The following is a 20,778-nucleotide window of genomic DNA, read 5'->3' as shown; positions in this document are numbered from 1 at the left end:
CCAGAATTCCCCATTCTGTGAGTGGGAAAGGGAAATACAAAAGGGCAGAGTGGAAAATCTGGGTTTTGGTGGCCGCCTTCAGTGTGGGGCCGCTGCTGCAGTGAAATCGACAGGGGCTTTAAAGGTGACCACAAGCATTTGCGAGCTGAAACTCAGCAGGTCAGGCAGCATCTGTGGAGGCAAAGGGGTAACCGAGGTTTTGGATCTAGAGCCACTTATCGAACTCGTGAACCTCCCCTTGTCACACGAATCAGGGACTGCTCCAACACCACAAAAGGATTGTCTGCCCTATTTCTAAATCACTTCTTTGTACTTGGATAACTGAATGTTATCTTTCTTTTATTGTATTTATGATCTCCTTTTAATTCTATTCTACGCTGTTGCAGTGGTTTTTTGTAGTAGTTGGTTTTACCTGTTTGGCTGTAGCAAGTAAGAATTCCAGTGCCAATGTACATCGCGCAATGTGTGTAACAGTAAACTCAGTATCGTCATCAGATTGATCGGTTTTTGCTTCAGATTCCAGCATCTTCATGCCTTTGTGTCAGTATTTGTGAGCTGCCTGTCACGTACCATCTGAACTCAGAAGGAAATTCAACAGGTTCTAAGACACACAATTGACCCACTACTACTCAACCATCGCACCCAGAGAAGATGGCATTGATCTTCTGGAAAGTTATTCCTTGTCCGTAGCCAGTTGTGCTCCCCAGGAAGTGAAAATTATTTATAAATCATTATTGTTCACAGCATGCGAGCATTTTCATTGTTGTTTCTGATGGACTTGATTTCTGGCCAAGTTGACTAATTAGGCAGGCGATGGAAGAAGAGGGATTTCAGAGAGCAGTGAATCAGCAAGCTCATTGGTATCCATCTGGAATCTGACCGTGCCGTCGTCTGGGAGTCAGTTCCCTATCATTTCTTTATTGTGTACCTCCTGCAAGATTCCTTGCTGCATGTGTGCCACCTTCCAGCATGTGGCTTGTACTTTCATTGCTTAACTAACTGTCCAAGTTCCTTTCCCACCTGCAGTCCCTCAATTTCATCATCTTCCATATGTGGGCGGCACGCTTCGCGTAGTGGTTAGCCCAATGCTGTACAGCGCCAGCGACCCAGGTTCAAATCCGGCATGGTCTGTAAGGAGTTTGTATGTTCTCCCTGTGTCTGTGTGAGTTTCCTCCAGGTGCTCCGGTTCCTCCCACCCTTTAAAAACATACAAGGGTTGTGGTGTAATTGAGCGGCATGGGCTCGTGTGCCAAAAGGGCCTGTTAGCATGCCGCATGTTTACATTTCCAAAAGAAAATTAAAAATACCTTCATCTGAGCAACCATCCCACAGTATATAGTCACAGCCTTATGAATCCAGTTGCATAATTTCTTCCAGGTGCATTTGTTTACATTAATCCCCTCAACCCAGTGACACCTTGTGTTCACTCAATGCAAGTGACCTAAAATACAGCTAGGAGATAGATATGATATAAAGGGTCTGAAGTCCTTGGAAAGTTAGGGCAAAACAAGTGATTAAAAATAGCACCTATATCTTTGGTATTGACTGAATGAAAATGCAGGAACTATTCCGACTGGTAACCTTCCTCAACACCACCACCACAATCTCAAGAGCATTTAGGGATGGGAAATAAAATTATTGCCTCATCAATGACACATACACACCCTGAAAAATTAAAAGGGGGTCAGTAACGAAAGAGCACAGGTTCGTTGGGATAGGGTGGGAGGAGGCCAAGTAAATTTTTAATGGGCAATTTGCTCTGATGTAGAGTCCACCGAATATCCTCAGTTGGAAACATAATTGAAAGTTCATTGCATCGTGGATTTCAAAGCCAAATCTGTAGTGAGCAGTGCTACATTGGGTAATTACTGTATGGTTAAGTGGTGGTCATTCTCAGACTAAGGGGAATGGGTGAGGATATGGCATATTTGGATGTTTTTCCGAGGCCAAGTGAGCACAGGTTGAGATGGGTTGAATAACCCTCCTTGCTGTATGATCCAAAGTTGATGTTGATGAAGCTCGATTACAATGTAAAGATATTTTTTCTTCATTTGCTAAATATTTTTAACTTACTTATTATGAAGACATCAGCCTCAGTTGTACTTATTTCTTTGTTAACTAGAATGTAATTGTCACGGCAAAACAGATGATTGTAACTTTGATCAAAGTGTGGCTGATCGTAACCTGAGTTTGAACATACTGGGACAGTTTACCGGTGGAGGGGTGTGTATTAATTGCACCAACAACACATCAGGTATCAACTGTGAGACCTGCATTGATGGCTTCTACCGACCTCACAAGGTAACTGTTTATGTGAAGTGAAATCCTATACTCTCTACCCATTCTCTGCCATGAACTGTCAGTTGGCCAGCTCCCCTCTTTGTGTCAGCCTTGTTATGCCATTGTGAGTTAAGGGGCAAAAGTTTAGAAGTAATATGAGGGGGATCTTCTTCACTCAGAGAGTGGTGGCTGTGTGGAATGAGCTTCTGGGAGAAGTAGTGGCGGCAGGGTCCAAGGAAGGAGGTGCTCCTGAGCCATCTTCATGAACCACAGCAGTCTTCTGGTGAAGGGACACAAAAATACTGGAGAGCGAGTTGCAGGTTTGGATCCAGCGACATTGAATGAATGGCAGAATGGTTTTTGATTGGAACGGCTCACTTAGAAGAATGAGAGAGGATCATATGGAAACATCTAAAATTGTGAAAGAGATAGGAAGTAAAGGTCGGAAAGTTGGAGAGGTATATGGATGGGAGGGGAATGGAGGTCATGGGCAGGGTGCAGGTAGGTGGGATTAGAGGAGAGTACTTGGTTTGGTGTGGACTAGAAGGGCCAAGATGGCCTGTTTCCGTGCTCTAATTGCTATATGGTTATTATTTCAGATTGGCATTTTTAATCGGACTTGTATTTAAGTAATGAAAAGTATCGGGAAGAAGAAGAAAAGAGATGATATTTGGTTGGTTTACTTACATTGTTATATTTCTAGGTGTCTCCTTTAAGCCGTGATCCTTGCTTGTCATGTGACTGTGACCCTGCTGGATCCTTGAGTGCCACTTGTGTGAAGGATGATAACCAAGCAGCCACAGGACAAGGTAAAGTTCATAATGTGGCTTCTTATCCCTGATAACATGCGTATCCATTGACTTTGGTGAATTGAAAAGAAGGGTCAATGCACAAGTGTGCAACAGGGTCACATCACTATACATCAGAGTCTGTGACTAGAAAATGCAATCTTATTTACCTGTTTTCAAGCCTATCAAAGACCCGGTTAGTTACTCATTCATCAGCAGTGCTTCTCTACGCTAGTGATTCCCAAAGTGGGTGCTGCCACTCCCCTGTGGGCGGTGGAAAGATCCAAGGGGGTTGTGAGGGGGAAAAGGGACGGTGAGAAAAAAGGGGGAGTTCCGAACCTTCAGTCTTACTATTCTCCAGTCTGCTGCAGTTTAATGAAGAAGCCAGTGCAGTAATTTTCTGGCCAGACTTGGGGTGGCAGTAGTGAGCAAAATAAACGGAGACAAGTTGTTCTCACAAGAGCTGGTCTCGGTGGCCGTCATGTTGTATTGGCATCACTACCCTCCCTGCTCAGCGCCGCCACTAACCTCATCTCAACAAGTCACTAACCCCTCTCTCAGTGCCGACACCAACACCCCTCTCAGCGCTGTCACCACCCCTCCTCATCACCACCACCACCCCCTCTCAGTGCCGCCTCCACCCCCCATCACCACCACCCCTCCTCATCGCCGCCACCACCCCCTCTCAGTGCCGCCTCCACCCCCTCAGCTCCTCAGCTCTGTCACTAACCACCCCTGCTCAGCACCGTCACTAACCATCCCCCCCCAACCCTGCTCAGCGCCGCTACTACCCGCTCCCCGCCCATCCAGCACTTTTGTATGGGGGGGGGGGATGTTCGGGATGTGGTCTGGAGGCCAAGGGTGCAGCAGCATGAGAAAGTTTGGGAACCGCTGCTCTACAGGTTATTCCACATTTCTGAGGCAGTCCCCTATGTTTTCTTCACTGTGTAAATCTAGAAGCGGTCTAGATCAGTTCATTTGTACATGAATTACTTACTCAAGCATCTCCGCTGATTTTCTTCCTCATTTCTGCATTAGGTCTTTTCCCTGGGCAGTGCCACTGCCGAGCCGGTTACACTGGAAGGACATGCAGCCACTGTGCGTTGGGCTATAAAGGTTTCCCCAATTGTGTGCGTTGCAACTGCAGTGTTGTGGGCAGCACCAACGATGACCCTTGTGCTGAACCATGCCAATGCAAGGTTTGTGGTGCCTTGTGCCTTCTCTCTCTGTTTGCTGTAAGAAATATCAATGGGCTTTTCAAGGTTGATTTTCCCCCACCTGGAGGCTTATTTGTTCACGGTTGTGAGAAGGAGACACACTGGGTTGTGAATTGATGGGATGGATGCACAATCATTGAATATATTCATGAGTGAGAGTGATATCTTTTGCTATAATACTGGAATCAAGAAGCATGGTACAGTGCTGTAATTTGGAGCAAAAACTCCATGGTACAAACAAGAAAGTCTGCTGATGCTGTGATTGTCGTAAATACACAAAATTATTAGAGTCTGTCTCCTTTCCACCAACTCTCCACCCTCAGAGCCAACCCCCTTCCCCGATCTGTCCATGACCTTTTTCCTGTTGGCCTGTGCTCCTTCCCCGTCCTTTCTTCCCTCCTCCCTCAGCCTTTTAATTCAAGCCTTGCATTTTGCCAATACTTTGAAGAAGGGCCCAATGTTGGTGATATGTATGTACCTCCTATGGACGTTGTGTGACCTACTGAGTACTCCCGGCAATTTTGCATATTAACTCAGTGGTAAAGTTGTATCCAATTTATGTACTTCCACATAACAGTACCAAAAATTCAGTTCTTAAGATCTGCAGGCACGCAAAACATTCCTTCCGATCTGAGAGCCATCACATACTCCTGCTGGCTCTCAGGCCTTGAAACCTTCTGGGGCCCAACCTTGCGTGGAAGCATGGAATATTTATTTATTTGTTTTTGAAGTACTGGCAAAAGGAAAATGTATTGCCCATTCCCTCACTCCAAAGAAGGAGGTGCTCCTGAGCCATCTTTATGAACCACGGCAGTCTTCTGGTGAAGGGACACAAAAATACTGGAGAGTGAGTCGCAGGTTTGGATCCAGCGACATTGAATGAATGGCAGGATGCTTTCAGATTGGAACGGCTCACTTCGAAGAATGAGAGAGGATCATATGGAAACATCTAAAATTGTGAAAGAGATAGGAAGTAAAGGTCAGAAAGTTATTTCTACTGGTAGGTGAGACTAGAACTTGGGAACTACATAAAAGTGCTGGAGAAACTCATCAAGTCACAGGAAGTGAAAGGCAGCCGATGTTTGAGGCCCAAGTCCTTTGTCAAGAGTGTCAAAAATCAGGCAGGTGCCTGAATCAAATGGTGGGGCAGGGGAGAAGGGAAAGGGGGAGAACACGGGTTAGCAGGTAAGAGGTGGAAATTAGAAGATGTCTTGTGATTTTGGGGAGTCAGTTTAGGATGGAGAAGAGGAACTGCTTTTCCCAGAGAGTAGTGGTCCTGTGGAATTCTCTGTCCAAGGAAGCAGTAGAGGCCGTCTCATTAAAAACGTTTAAGACACAGTGAGATTGATTTTTGCATAGTTGGAGAATTATGAGTAGTGGGGAACAAATAGGTAAGTGGAGGTGAGTCTACAGTGAGATCAGCCATTGAATGGGGGGGAGCAGGTACATTGGGCCGGATGGCCGAGTCGTGCTCCTATTTCTCATGTTCCAATGAGTGGTGGGGAAACTGGTGCAGATTCAATAGGCATCTTAGCAGTAATGGAAATGAATTCACAACTCCTCAGATAGTGTCCGCAGCACAGAACCTCACCAGAATTCTAGCAGCTCAGCTGTTTGTGTACCCTAGATGTCCGCAGTGCACTTTCTCCGACTGACGTTGCTCAATCTGCTGCATTCCTCTAGCAGGGTGTGTTGTTCTCCAGACTCTAGCGCCTGCAGTCTCTTGTGCCTCGAGAGGTGAAGGAAACCACCTTGTTTGAACTGTTGTTTCTCTGCTGGGGTCACTCAGGCAGCAGAAAACAGGATTGCATTGCAGACCGTCAGGATCCTTGGAAAGACTGAGAAGGACTTAAGCCAGGTGTTAACTGAGACACTTAAAAGGTACCCGGAAATTACCTGGTGGACACAAGCAAAGGAATGTTGTATGACCCCTCTCCCCACCTCGATGGAATCTCAAGGGAAGGTGAAAAAGTGAGAGGTACCTAGTCGTATCTCGATCCAGCCCAGGTTTTTGTTTCCCGCTCCCCCCCCCCCCCCCCCCCCCCACTCCCTGTATAACGATTGCAATTGCAATTTTCCTCTGCAGCTCAGCAATTATGTGATGAAACTTAACGAAATTAACTTGGAAATGTTTTGCTGCCCCAGGGAAGAGAACGGGTGGGCCAACGAGAGGGACAGGCGTGGGATAAGATATTCATATTGCGAAGATTGGCTTCAGTTACTGCCATGAGAGTAGGTTTATTTATGAGCAGGTGTTTGTGAAATATCTTTGTTCACCACGTAAAATTAAAAAAAGACATTGCTAGAAATACCCACAGGCCAATCAGTGCACTTCCAACTAAACACTGGAAGCACTCCCAGCTAAGAATGAGAGCTTAAGGGATAATTAGGTTGTGGAGTTCCCATTTTACAAAGGGGTGGGGAAAGACACAAACTCAGTGTTAACATACAATTAGCAGGTGCAGGGGAACAAGGGCTAATGTTCAAAAGTGTTGATGTGTATAATCAACGGGGTGGCATGGTTAGCGCAATGTGGGTTTAAATCCGGCACTGTCTAAGGAGTTTGAATGGTTTCCCTGTGGGTTTCCTCCAGGTTCTCTGTTTTCCTCCCATCTTCCATAGATGTACGGGATTAGTAGGTTCATTGGTCACATGGTTGTATTTGGGCCTCACAAGTTCATGGGCCCGAAGGATCTCTTAATGTGTATCTCTAAATACAATGTAAATGTTGGGGATGAACCAGTCTAAGATACTTTTTCAAATTTATTTGGAACATCAGGATACAGGAATAGAAGCAGCAGGTTCAACTCTGCCATTTACCATTATCGGTGCTGATTTCTTTACTGCAGTGTTAATTTCCTGTATTGTTTGATTTCTTTAATATCTAAAAATTGGTCATAGAGGCATACAGCTCAAACAGGCCATTCAGCCCATGTTGATGATCAAAAACAGCTCAGTGCCTATTTATCTATCTATTTATTGATTTATTATCTGTCTTTTTTTAAGACAATAGCAGGCCCTTTTGTCTGACGAGCCTGTGCATCCCAATTTCACCCATGATCTACAACATTTTGAAGCGTGGGATTAAACCAGAGCACCTGCAGGAAACTCACACAGACATGGGGAGAACATACAAACTCCTTATAGATAGTGCCAGATTCGAATCCGGGTTACTGCCACTCTAATAGCATTGCGCCAACTATGTTACCCTTTTATTCTTCCCACATTCCCAGCATCTCTCCCATCCTGATTCGGCCGCTCTCCGACATACAAGGAACAATTTACAATTTTATTTCAACTACTGAAATATAACACATTGTATTTCAACAATCATCCACCATGTTTCCACACATTCTGCCAAACTATCGGTGTTCTCTTGAAGTTTATTATTGTCAGACTTCCCATTCACCAGCACGGGCCATTTGGAAATTTGGAAATGCTGAACAAGCACTCAAGATCCAAATCATTAATCTGTCCAAAGGAAACGAGAGGTCTTCATAACAACTTCTTGGGAACTCCATTGTCATTCAATCTGCAAAACAGTCCTTCATGAGATCACTCTGTTTCCTGTCCAGTTTTCCATCGAGGTTGTTATTGGCCATTTTATTTTATTTCAGCATCGATGGGAAGTGTACGAGGCGGCACTGGATCGAGGACCATCCTAGCAAGGAGAGCAGATTTCTTTCCTTAAAGGACATTAATAAAGAATGCTTACACCAATCTCACACTTTTGTAGTCATTGGCTCTACCAACATTTTAATTCCAAATTTATTTAATGAATTGAATTAAAATTATCCTGATAAGATTCCATACAAATATTTCTTTGATCATCAGTACCCATCAGAGTGAATTGCAACTGCTTCCATTGTTGGTGATCAAGGTTGATTTTTGTTATAATATTTTATTTTATTTTTCATTTTTAAGTATATTTAACAATTAATAATTATACAAAACATCAAGAAAGCCCCACATCCCTACCCTTTGTGTAAACCCAATTAAACAAAGTAAAAAAGAAAGGTCCCATCATCGGTGTGTACACAAAAGTCATGATATTACCACAATGTTCTATTCTTTACAGAGGTCTACTGGGTTGCCAGAAATGATCATATCCCAATAGCGGCATCAGTGAAGTGACTTTATGTTCTAGATCAGTTTGCCAAATTTTCAGGAAGGCCTTGTATCCTTTTCTAAGATTATATGTGGAATATAGCTGTTCATTTCTGAAGACCATCTATCAATGAGGAGAGGGGAGTCAGACTTCCATGTCACTGCTATACATCTCCAGGCCACGCATAAAGCAATTTCTTGTAAATTTAATTTGGAAATTAGTTCTACTAATACTATCGATGTTGATTGTTATTCACTTGTGTTACAAGTCATTCTCATTATGTCATCGTTGTCAGACCATGAATAAAAGCAATTCTGGATTACAGAGAAACGTGGAGGGAGAGAACTGTGAACAATGCAAGTCAGGATTCTACAACCTGCAGAAAAGGAATCCAGAAGGCTGTACAGAATGTTTCTGCTTTGGACTGTCTGGCGTTTGTGAAAGCATTTCCTGGCCTGTCACCCAGGTGAGTGGCAAACAGTTAACCATGTGCCTGGCTTTTTTATTCACCTACATTTGCCCTTGTGGAAATGAAACAGGAAGATGAGTAAACAGATCTTTCATAATCGGGTATGGTTTGTGTTGCAGAAGCCAGTGGAATTGCTTAGCTCTGCTCTGACTTAAAATGTTTCCGAGGTTGTTTTTATGGATTAATAACACTGGTTGCTATATCAATGTTTATAGTGGTTAGTAATACTGCAGCAAAATTGTTTTGCAAGGGGACACAGTCTATTAACTTTCTTTTTAAACTGTGAAACTGCGCAGAAGAAATTACATGGATTTTATGATGCAGTACCTATAAATTGTAGCTTTCTCAGCCATTAAACAGAACACTAAGACTTAAAAGCACAAGGATTTTTAGAATCATACTAAGGTCATTAGATCCCAGCAGGTCAATAACGCCATGATAAAATTAACTCCTGCTCATTAAAGAGCAGGAGGGGGTAATCCATGTGACTAGAAGACAAGAGGGCATAGGTTTAGGGTGAGAAGAAGGAGTTTTAAAGGCAGGGATTGTGGGACATTCTCGTCGTAGAAAAAGACTGATATCTGGGATGATTCCAGAGGATACGATCATAATGTTTAAGAGAAATTTTGATGGGTACTTCATGAGGCATGGCATAGAAGGACACCTGCCTTAATGCAGACAAGTGGGATTAGTGTCAATGGAGAAAGAGGCCAGCATGGACGTGGTGGGCTGGAGGGACTGTTGCTGTGCTACACAAATCTGTGATGTTCTGACTCAGTTAAAATTTCATCTGGCTGTTGTCTTCTCTTTGCTAAGATGGTTATTGTTATTCTTGTTCTTTCAAGAAGAACGACTTTATGTGGGTTTACCACTTAACCGACTTTATTTTCCTTGAGCTGCTTCACTGGGACCCCAGTTATTTACAATATAGATCAATGACTTAGATGAGGGAATAGTAAGCAACACCTCCAAGTTTGCAGACGACACGAAGCTGGGTGGCAGGATTAGCTGTGTAGAGGATGCAGGGTGACTTGGACAAGTTAAGTGTGTGGGCCAAGGCATGGCAGATGCAATATATGGATAAATGTGAGGTTATCCACTTTGGAGGCAAGAATAGAGAGAAGATTATTATCTCAACAAGGAAAAGGAGAGATGCAACAATACTTGGGTGTCGGTGTGCACCAGTCATTGGAAGTGGGCATGCAGGTACAGCAGGCAGTGAGGAAAGCAAACGGTATGTTGGCATTCATAGCAAGAGGATTCGAGTACAGAAGCAGAGAGGTTCTACTTCAGTTGTACAGGGCCTCGGTGAGACCACACCTAGAGTATTGTGTACAGTTTTGGTTTCCTTGTCTGAGGAAAGACATCCTCGCCATAGAGGGAGTGCAAAGAAGGTTCACGACATTGATACCGGGGATGGCAGGACCTACATATGAAGAAAGGCTAGATTGACTAGGCTTATACTCGCTGGAATTTACAAGATTGAGTGGGGGGGGATCATATAGAACCATATAAAATTCTTAAGGGATTGGGCAGGCTAGATGTAGGAAGGGTGTTCCTGATATTGGGGAAGAATCACAGTTTAAGGATAAGGGGGAAGTCTTTTAGCACTGAGATGAGAAAAAAAAGTGGTGAATCTGTGGAATTCTTTGCCACAGGAAGTAGTTGAAGCCAGTTCTTTATCTATATTTAAAAGGGGGTTAGATTTGGCCCTTGTGGTTAAGGGAATCAGGGAGTATGGCGAGAAGGCAGGTACTGGGTACAGAGTAGACGATCGGCCATGATCAAAATCAATGGTGGTGCAGGCTTGAAGGGCCAAATGGCCTGCTCCCACACCTATTTTCTATGTTTCTATGTTTCAACTGACTTCCAGTGTCAACGCCCATGACTTCCATCCTACCACTTCTGGGTTCCAGCCAACCGCGCTCATTGCCTGCTGGGAAATTTAGTTCTTATTTACACACTTAATAACACAACTCTCCTCTTTTACAAAAACACAAACACAATACTATGTCTACAGAAGAGAAGTATCTACATTCTGTGGCCGGTCTCTTCACTTAGCAGCTTTCAATCAGTCTCTGAGGTGGTTTAACCATCCTTTTTGGTCTGGCATGTGTTTCCACTGGTGTTCTGCTTGAATTGCAATGTTAGATTTAGTGTCTTTCTGTAGACTTTGAACCACATGTTCCTCTTCGTCCTGTGCTGTACCCTTTTACGTACGGGTCACGACTATGAGTTGGAGCTTGTGGTCATAGATCCACGCAGTTCCTTCTTAGGTGTCTCTCTCTCTGTCTGGATCTGGTGGGAATGTGGATCCATTCCCTCTTGCTCATATCCTGGCAAGGCCCATGTGCCGGAATTGTGATCTCGCATTTGCACGGGAACTCCAGGCTTCAGGACTGGTCGGCTTTTCGCAGTCTTGTCATACTATTTCTGTTTTATTTTCTCTTCCATTTTAGCCTGTTTCACCTTGTGCTCCTTTAGGTGTCAACAGATTTTCACACATTGGAAGATTGGTCCATATGCATCAACCCATCATCATTTGGGCTGGAGAAAATGGTGATTTACAAGATTGAGTGGCAAACTTCTGTGAATCATGAGACTTCTGTGGAAAATCCTCTCGTCCATCATGCGGTTTCACCACCTTCACAGAACTCTCTGCCAGGCCATTAGACTTTGGGTGATATGGGCTTGAAGTTACCTGCCAAAACCTCCAATTATTGTCAAAGGACTCCGATTCATTGCTCGAAAATTGTGGACACTACATCACAAGGAACTCTTTGCCTCGCAAACTCACTTTTCATGAAAGCAATAACTGCTTTGCTGGATGTTGACTGCAGTGTTGTTACCTCTGGGTAATTGGAAAAATAGTCTGTTACTACTATATGACTCTTCCCATTACAGTCAAACAAATCTACTCCAACTTTGAAGTATTGCCTGTCTGGTACAGGATGTGATGTAAGCGGTTCTGCTTGCTGCTTTGGTCTATAAGTAAGGCATATTTTGCATGAAGCAGTGGTCTGGCTTGCGTCTTGGTGCATTCTTGGCCAGTGCATCACTTCTCGAGCTCTATGTTTGTATTTTTCCTCACCAAGATGTCCTTCGTGTATCTTCTGGAGCATTTCCTTGCATAGCTGCACTGGAATCACAAACTTGTTCCCTTTGAAGACCATATCTTTACAACTGACAGTTCATTTCTGGATGACCAGTAATCCTGAACACCCATCGGACAGTCATTCTCAGCTGCAGGCCGTCCTTTCTGTATTATATCTTGGAGCTCGTTCATTGTTTTTTAGTGCTTTGTGAGAGAGCAGTTGTATAGATTGGAGACACAGGCTGCTAGAATGTTTATTTAAACTTTAGGCTGCCAGTCGGACCGTGCATACATCTCACGGCTTGTGTTACACTGATGCAAGCGCGCACTCCAACTTCTGGTCTGGACTGGAAGAGATGGATGCGCGCCACCATCTTTGCCGTGACTACTCCGCTGACCGCATGTAACAAGCGGGGCCGGTTCATCACAGCATACTTGTGCATGGCCACACAACTCCCCCACCCCCCCTGAACTAATACTGGTGATGTCCTGCTGCTTTGGCAGCCTGCCTCTACACAGTGACAGGTGGCGGCTGGGTTTTGTCCTTGTGTGTGGGCTTCAGGCGGCCCACATTTGAAAAGCTCCTCCTTGCCTCCAATTTCCAAGGCAAAGGAGGAACCCATTCTGCAGAAGGACCCTCATAGGGATGCTGAAAAGTGGTTCTGTGACCACCCCTGCGTATTAACACATAAGCACAAGACATTAAATCGCGGGGAGCATGAGTGGGAGGCTGACAGTGTCCTGAGGATGGGGGGGCGGGTGCGAGAGACCCTAGCTTGCCCCTTATGCACTCCAGGGTGCTCTCTTGGTCCTAGTTTGGGTTGGTGGTGGAGGTAAGGAACTGACCTGGGATAGCGAGGGCCTCTCTGTAAAGCAACTCAGCGGTTGAGGCATGCAAGTCATCTTTGGGGGCCGTACAGATACCCAGGAGGTCCCATAGTGCTCATCCGCCCAGTTGGGGCCCTTGAGTCGGCCATGAGGGCTGATTTTAGGTGCCCATGGAACCGCTCCTCTAGACCATTGTACTGGGGGGTAATAGGGAGTCGTGCGATGGAGCTCGGTCCCTAGGAGTTCAGACAGCTCGCTCCATAAGGTGGACGTGGGAGGGGACGCCGAAGCAGAAGACCCAGGTGAACAGGAAAGCCCTTGCACAATTGTCTGTGGGTATGTCGGGAAGGGGGGTTGCCTCCAGCCACCGGGTAAATCTGTCCACCATAGTGAGCAGGTAGCGGTAACCCCTTGAGACATGCAGGGAGCCAATTATGTCCACGTGGCCATGTTCGAATCGGCATGAGGCGGACTTGAACTACTGAATAGGCGTTCGTGTGTGCGTCTGCACCTTTGCCATCTGGCAGTCCAGGCAGGCCCGCGCCCACTCTGTGGCCCTTTTGCGAAGGCCACGGTAGATGAACCGGGTAGAATTCATCTGGACCGTCGTACGGATGGTGGGGGGGGGGGGTGTAATAAACCGCTTATGAGCTTGAAGAGCATTCTTTGCCACCTCACTGGTCGGGGGCTCCCTGTGGAGACGTCACAGAGGATGGTGGTGTTGCCGTCATCCAAAGGCAGGTCCTGCAGCTGTAGGCCCATGATGGCTGTGCAAAAGCACTTTGTGTCAGGGTCAGATTGTTGGGCCAGAGCCAGCTCAAAGAAGTCAATGCCCTGTGAAAGGGCATACAAGGCTGGCCTGGAAAGGGCATCTGCTACAATGTTGTTTTTGCCAGATAGATGGCGAACGCAGGTAGTGGATTCTGAAATGTTCGACAGCTGCCTCTGCAGGCGGGCAGATCATGGATCTGAAACCTTGTGGAAGGCGAACGTCAACGGCTTGTGGTCGGTGTAGACTGTGAAGGTTCGGCCTTCTAGGAAATAACGAAAGTGGAGAACAACGAGGTAGCGGGCAAGCAACTCTTTTTCAAAAGTGCTGTACTTGCGTTCCGGTGGCCGGAAATGGCGGCTGAAAAAGGCAAGTGCTTTCCACGTGTCATCCACCAACTGCTTGAGGACTGTGCTCACTACAGTGCCGGATGGATCAACTGTGAGTGCTGTGGGTGCGTCCAACCGCGGGTGAACTAGCATGGTTGAATGCGCGAGGGCCTCCTTGGTAGCTGCGAAGGCGGCCAAAGGCTCGTCGATCCAATGGAGGTCTCTGATAGAGGCAGACATCAGGTCAAAAAGAGGGCACATGATTACGGCTGCCTCAGGGATAAATCTGTTGTTAAGGTTGACCATCCCCATAAACTCCTGAAAGCCTATGAGCGTGGATGGCTTCAGAAACTGGCGGATGGCTTCTCACTTGTCCAGGAGTGGCGCTGCACCATCTTTCGTGATGCGGTGGCCCAAAACAATCAATCTCCTTGCAGCCGAACTCACATTTTGCGGGGTTGATGATGAGGCTAAATTGTGTCAGACGAGCGAAAAGTTGTCGTAGGTGCCCCACATGTTCCTCTTGAGTGCTTCTTGCCACCAGGATGTTGTCAAGGTAAATGAAAAAGAAGAGTAGGTCACGCCCTACCACGTCCATTAACCACTGGAACATCTGCACAGCCTTCAGCTTGAAAGGCATCCTCAGGAACTCAAAATGGCCAAATGGAGTGATGTTGGCCACCTTCTGTACGTCATCCGAGTAGACAGATATCTGATGATACCCTCAGATCCGGCCAACTTTGGAGAAGGTTTGCTGTGAAGTCCTGAATATGAGGTACTGGGTAGCAGTCCAGAACCGTAGCCTCGTTTAAATGGCAGTAGCCAACCACCATTGGCTTTGGGCACCATGTAAATGGGTGAAGCCCTCGGGCTGTCCGATCTGCAGACAATGCTCAATTCCTCCATGTGTGTGAACTCCTCCTTGGCTAGTCTGAGTTTGTCCAGAGCCAGTCTGCGGACTCGCGAGTGAATGGAGGGCCATTAGTCATGATGTGGTGTTGTACGCCGCGTCGAGGCTTTGTGGAGGAGAACTACGGGCATAGGTGGAGTAGGCGGGTGTAACAGTCGCTTGAGGTCTCTACCGCGGCTAGGTGGGTGGCTGGCTCATTTGAAGTACCGAGGGGTATTGTCTGAAAAGTCTCTGTATGGACCAGGGGCCTGCACCAGTAACGAGTGGACCTGAAGGAAATCCGCGCCCAGCAGGGTTTGTCCACTGCCGCTGACATGAGCTGTCACTGAAAGTCTATCTCCCCAAAACATAGGGGTGTGCATTTCAGCTGAATATTCTGATGGTGGAGTCGTTCGGCACCTGTAGAGTGGGGCCGTGTGGTCACGTGTGCGTCTCCAGGGAAGTTGGAATGACACTTATCTTGGCTCCTGTGTCGACAAGGAACTTGCAGCCTGAGATGCTGTCCCACATATGAAGCAGGCTGTTCCATTGGGCAGCCGTCGCGGCCACTAACAGTGTCTGGCCTGCTCATTTCTCTGAAACGAGCAGGGCTGATGGCATTTCTGTGCCCTGGTGCCCCAACATTGGTGGTAGAAACACGAGCATTGATCCGTTAAGGCTGGGCTCTGGCATCTGGGCTGGTGTTCCGATGCTGGGGGTGCCTTCTGGGTGGACTCTTGCTGTGATTTGTTTACTCGGTTGACCATCTCAGGGGTATCGCATTTGGAGAGTAAGAGGATGTTAGTCCTCGCTTCAATTTTGCGCGGGTTGCTAAAATCAGCACCTGTGAGTAAGAGTCTGATGTCCTCTGGCGTTTTTTTCAGGAAGGCTTGCTCAAACATGAGGCAGGGCTTATGGTCTTCTTCCAGCTCGAGCACCTCGTCCGTATGTGCGGATGGCATCCTGTCCCCGAGGCCATCTAAGTGCAACAGTCTGGCAGCACTTTCACGCTGGGAGAGGCCGTATGTGCCGATAAGGAGATATTTTAAGACTAGATGTTTACCCTCTTCCAGCAGAGCTTGGATGAGGTTGTCTATGCAGGTGGCACTATCTTGGTCGAGAGAGCTGACGATGTAGAAATACCTCGTTGTATCGGAAGTGATTTGCTTAATCTGGAACCGGGCCTCTGCTTGGCCGAACCTAGTGCGGAGGTCCAGGAGGTTGGCAGTTTTAGCGCTATAGTGCTTACTACTGCGGGGTCCATGTCATTGAGTCTTCAGGGCGTGGAGACTCGTCGGGGTCACCACTGTAGCACATTGTGAGAGAGTGGTTGTACAGACTGGAGACCCAGGCTGTTTAGCTCCAGTATCACAGCAGAATATTTATTTAAACTTCAACCCCTCGCTTAGGCTGCCAGTCGGACAGCGCGCACATCCTGCGGCTTGCGTCACGCTGACGTAAGTGCGCACGCCAACTTCTGGTCTGGACTGGAAGAGATGGATGTGCACCACCATCTTTGATGACCGCATGTAATCAGCGGGGTCAGTTCATCATGGCATACTTGTGTGTCGCCACAGTTTCATCTGCCTCTTTTGTTTTCTGATCTGCTCTGTTCTATCCCAGGATACTGGAAATGAAATGATAATTATGTCAACATAGGCCTGTATTTCCGCATTAACCTCTTGGTCGCTCTTTTCTTTCTTGTCAACTGCTTGAGGCAGTGCATCAGCTGCAAACATGTATTTTCCTGGCGTGTAGACCATTTTCACACCGTATTTCTGCAGCTGTATCAACATGCACTGTACTCTCATGGGCCAGTCATTCAGTGGTTTGGACATAATTGAGATGAGTGGTTAATGGTCTGTGTCCACTTCAAAAGTTTATTCAAAAATATATTGATGGAACCTTTTTCATGCATAAATGCTGGTAAGAAGCTCTTTCTCTCTCTGTACTTCTGTACTTTGTTGGCTTCTGCACTTGTTAAGCTCCTTGATGCATAAACCCCCGGATGTCAAGTGTCCTCGTGTTGCTCGCGTAGTACTGTTCCAAGGCCACGTCAGGATGCATCAGCTGAGATGCTGGTGCATCCACCCAGATCATTAAATTTTAGTACATGCTCTCCTGTTAGGACTCTTTTGAGAGCTTCTGGAAGCACTCTTCGTGCTCTTGCGACCACGTCCACTCATTTTTCTGTTCAAGGAGTGATCTAATTGGTGCTGACACAGTTGATAGACGAGGGATGAACTTAGCCAGGTAAGTCACTGTCCCCAAGAATTGTCTCACCTCCTCTACATTTGGACCCTCACAAAATTCTCAATGGCTGATGTCTTTTTTGGATCAGGCTTCACTCCCTGTTCAGATATGACATCTATGAAGATCAGTGTCTTTATGCCAAATTCACATTTCTCATTACTTAATTTCAAATTGACACTCTGTGTCATGTCAAGCACTTGCCTTAGTCGCGTATCCTGTTCATCCTTGGTGGACCCCCATACAATGATGTCATCCATCATGGTCTCAACTCAAGGTCTACTTTCAAAGATCATCTTGTTGCAGCATCTCACCCTGAAACAAAGATGTCTTAATCATTGCTGCAGTTTCAATTATTTTTTTCAGTACTTCCATTTTCAGTCAAGTTGATGGCTCAGAACATACACTTGTCTTGATATTGAGGCTGAGTTTTTAATTATCATTCACATTGACTGCAACTTTCCAGCATCCATCCATCTGCCTGAGTGTGGAAATCCAAAGGCTACTCCTTCATAAGGTGTTCGTGGCAATTTCAAAAGTTGCAATCAACATCTGTTCGGCCAGAAGTTTTAACTTCTAAGCAGCAATATCAACCCTGCACCTTATTGAATGATCTGGTACTTTTAACCACGTCCAATACCGTAATTACTTCTGAACAACCTCCCTTGCACTGAAAGTAATTTTATAAATTGCAATTTCTTTTAAGTTTTATTTTGCTGATCTTCAGCCTCAGTTTTATGGGTTCTGAGGTGATGGAGTGAAGTCTTTTGGGTGGTACCCTCCTTCTACTGTCTATGCATGGCCTCTGGGTGCTCCTGATCTACGTCTGTGAGCTTCCTGAATGCTCCTCATCCACTTTAAGTGGTCATGGACAGAGTTTTCCAGGAGTCGGTGGGGATGTGGCCCTTCGTCATGGAAGCGTTGAACACACCCTTGCATCTCAGAATCAAAATTCACTGCCATGAGCATGTCACGGAATTTGTTGTTTTGTGGCAGGATCACAGTACAGATATATATATATATTAAATTACATTACTGTAAGAAAAAGAAAAGGACAAAGTAAGGAAATGTCTATGGTTCATTGTTCATTCAGGAATCTGATGCCAGAGGGGAAGAAGCGTCCATGGGCAGAGCTCAAAATGAGGGGATCTTTTTTGGGGAGTGTGGTTTTGGACAGGTGAACAATGGTGCCAGCCCAGTCTCGCCAGCTAAGGCCTCAGCACTGGGGATGTCCCAAGGAGAGGATCCTTTTATTATATATTTACAGTGCTTTGAGATGCCTGTTGTAAGTAATGCTGGTCTCACAAGCAATCAGAGGATTGCCGTACAGGCCAGAGGACTGTCGTGCAGACCATAAGCATTCAGCAGGTCTGGGATCTTGTTCCTCAGATACCCCGCTTCACAATAGGTTCTGCTGTTCCACTGAAGGCTGTGAGAAACAGGAAGTGGTCCACCATTTCCAGGCTCTCTTCCTGAACCTTTATTGCTGTTGCACTGGGGGCATATTGATAGAGGATCCTGGTCTCACACTGTGCGAACGCAAGCACTGTCTGCACACTGCAGCTTAATTACTGGCCCACTCACCAATGGGAGAACAGTTTCCTATGAGTTCTGAATGTTAGCTCCAATCCCACAGAAGATATATTGGAAGTGAGATTGGCAGGGTTTTGCTTGTTGCTAGTGTTCTATGAATTGGCATCATTATAGACCTGATGCAAGGTCTCGACCTGAAATGTCGACTCTCCTTCTGCCTCTACAGATGCTGCCTGGTCATCAGTTTGTATTTGGCTCTAGATTCCAGCAAATGCGAACCTTGAACCTGAGGGTTGTTATCGTAGTTTGTGTAGCATTGTGGAACAAATGGAGAAAAATTTCTTTGGGCAGTTAAGTTAGGAAGAGTGTGTACTACAGTTCCTCCAAACTGATTGAATCAAAATGAGGTTGAAGAAAGTGAAGGTGATTGCAAAGTGGCTGGTGCTGGACATCTCCCCCAGGCTTCCAAACTCCACGTCCAGCCACTTACCTGGACCCTCATCTTAAGACACAACACCCATTCCCTCATCCCTGAACCATTGGTCCAGCTCCACACTTTCCCACATTCCGAATCCCTTCCCTGTCTGCTCACAAATTCGACACACCGTCCAGTCCAGCCCATCAACTGGTGGGGGGAGCTTTCTCAATACATTCTGAATGACAGGGTGGATGCTGAGGGACGCATCATTTGCTGGTTGTTTCTGGGGGGGCACAGTTTCAGAACGAGGGACCGTCATTTAAGATGGTGATGAGGAAGAACTCCTCTTGGAGGGTAGTGACTTTGAATTTCAACAGGGTCATTGATTTCAAAGCAGAGATTGGCAGGTATTTTAAACTCCCAAGGGAGTATGCGGAAAGAGCAGAATCGTGTAATTGAGTTAAGATTGGATGAGTTGTGCTCTTATTGAATGGTGGAGAAAGCTCAAGGAGCCAACTGACTGACTCCTGCTTCTGTTTGTTATGTCCTCAATCTGTAGACATTTGAAATCCCCCTTGGTATCCGCTAATGATGGTGTGATTCACTTTTTGTGTGCTTCTTGGTGTTCAGTTCTCTGATCCTTAACACCCCCTCCAAATCAATATCTCAATTCCACAATGGTTAGTTGCAATCTAGTATTAGGCTGTTCATCCTGACATTGGTTGAGAAAATAGACTGCTGTCTTAAGATGGCCTGCGTTGTCAGCAGAATTTATGCCGACACTGAACTGCAGGTACCAAGCAGATACCCCACTGAGGCTCAGTGGTTATCACAAGTGGAGATAACAATTAGTACTGAATTATCCAAACATAAACTACTCCTACACGAAACCTGTCTGCTCTACTGAAATGCCATTATATTTTTCTTGCACAAACTGCAACTGTCAATATTTATCCATCCTTTGTTAGTTATCGTCTCCCTTTTTGATTTGGGATGTTGTGGTAATTTAATTTTTATTATTCTAGTTGGTCTACGTTCGTATGCAGCAAGTAAGAATTTAGCTGCATCTGTACATTGTACAGTATAACTCCGATTATCCAAATCGGATTCTCCGAAATCCTCAGTTATCTGAAATTTTTTTTTTAATTTGGATAAATGAGGATATCCTAAACAAATCATAAATCCTCATTTATCCAAATTTTTTCCCGGAGCCGAACTGACTGGGGATGTCGGGCTCCTGGCAGCGGGGACCTCAAGTTCCTGAGCAGGAGCGGGGACTTGGTGAGAAGGTGTCGGTGATCAGTGCGGCCAGCATTTTTTTGGTGGGAATTAAACATTTTAATGCTTAAAAAGCCTTCTCTTGTTGTTTGTTGTTGTTTGTTACAAGTGTTTTGCTGGGCTATTGGGCTGTTTTTAAAGAATTGACCATTTCTCTGATAAAACTGTTTATCCAAAATAAGCCCAGTCCTGACCATTTAAGAGTTGTACTCTTAAGTTGAGGGTCCAGGGTATAGGCCCAGTAAGTGGCTGGACATGGGGTTTGGAAGCCTGGGGGAGATGTCCGTGGGTGCGTGTGACAATAAACTCTCATTATCTGAGTTTAAACAAGAAAATCACTACCCTCCAAGAGGAGTTCTTCCTCATCACCATCTTAAATGATGGTCCCTCATTCTGAAACTGTGCCCCCCCCAGAAACAACCAGCAAATGATGCAGTCTCTCAGCATCCACCCTGTCATTCAGAATGTATTGAGAAAGCTCCCCCCACCAGTTGATGGGCTGGACTGGACGGTGTGTCGAATTTGTGA

General features: G+C 45.8%; 1 protein-coding gene across 5 annotated transcripts in view; it reads left to right on the top strand.

The window, feature by feature from the left end:
* Window positions 1-20,778, top strand: part of lama1 (laminin, alpha 1) — a 336,199-nt gene that overhangs the window by 122,004 nt on the left and 193,417 nt on the right. For 4 of the 5 annotated variants that reach the window (XM_069922349.1, XM_069922347.1, XM_069922351.1 and 1 more), the window contains exons 8-12: window positions 2,123-2,301; window positions 2,984-3,089; window positions 4,107-4,267; window positions 6,431-6,517; window positions 8,719-8,859. In XM_069922349.1, coding sequence (XP_069778450.1) covers window positions 2,123-2,301; window positions 2,984-3,089; window positions 4,107-4,267; window positions 6,431-6,517; window positions 8,719-8,859 — 674 coding nt within the window. The remainder of the gene's footprint in view (window positions 1-2,122; window positions 2,302-2,983; window positions 3,090-4,106; window positions 4,268-6,430; window positions 6,518-8,718; window positions 8,860-20,778) is intronic. The other variant, XM_069922348.1, reaches the window with a different exon arrangement.

Source organism: Narcine bancroftii, chromosome 2 (assembly GCF_036971445.1).
Source record: "Narcine bancroftii isolate sNarBan1 chromosome 2, sNarBan1.hap1, whole genome shotgun sequence".
Lineage (NCBI taxonomy): Eukaryota > Metazoa > Chordata > Chondrichthyes > Torpediniformes > Narcinidae > Narcine > Narcine bancroftii.
Note: the sequence above shows the minus strand (reverse complement) of the source record. Positions and strands in the feature narration are given on the sequence as shown.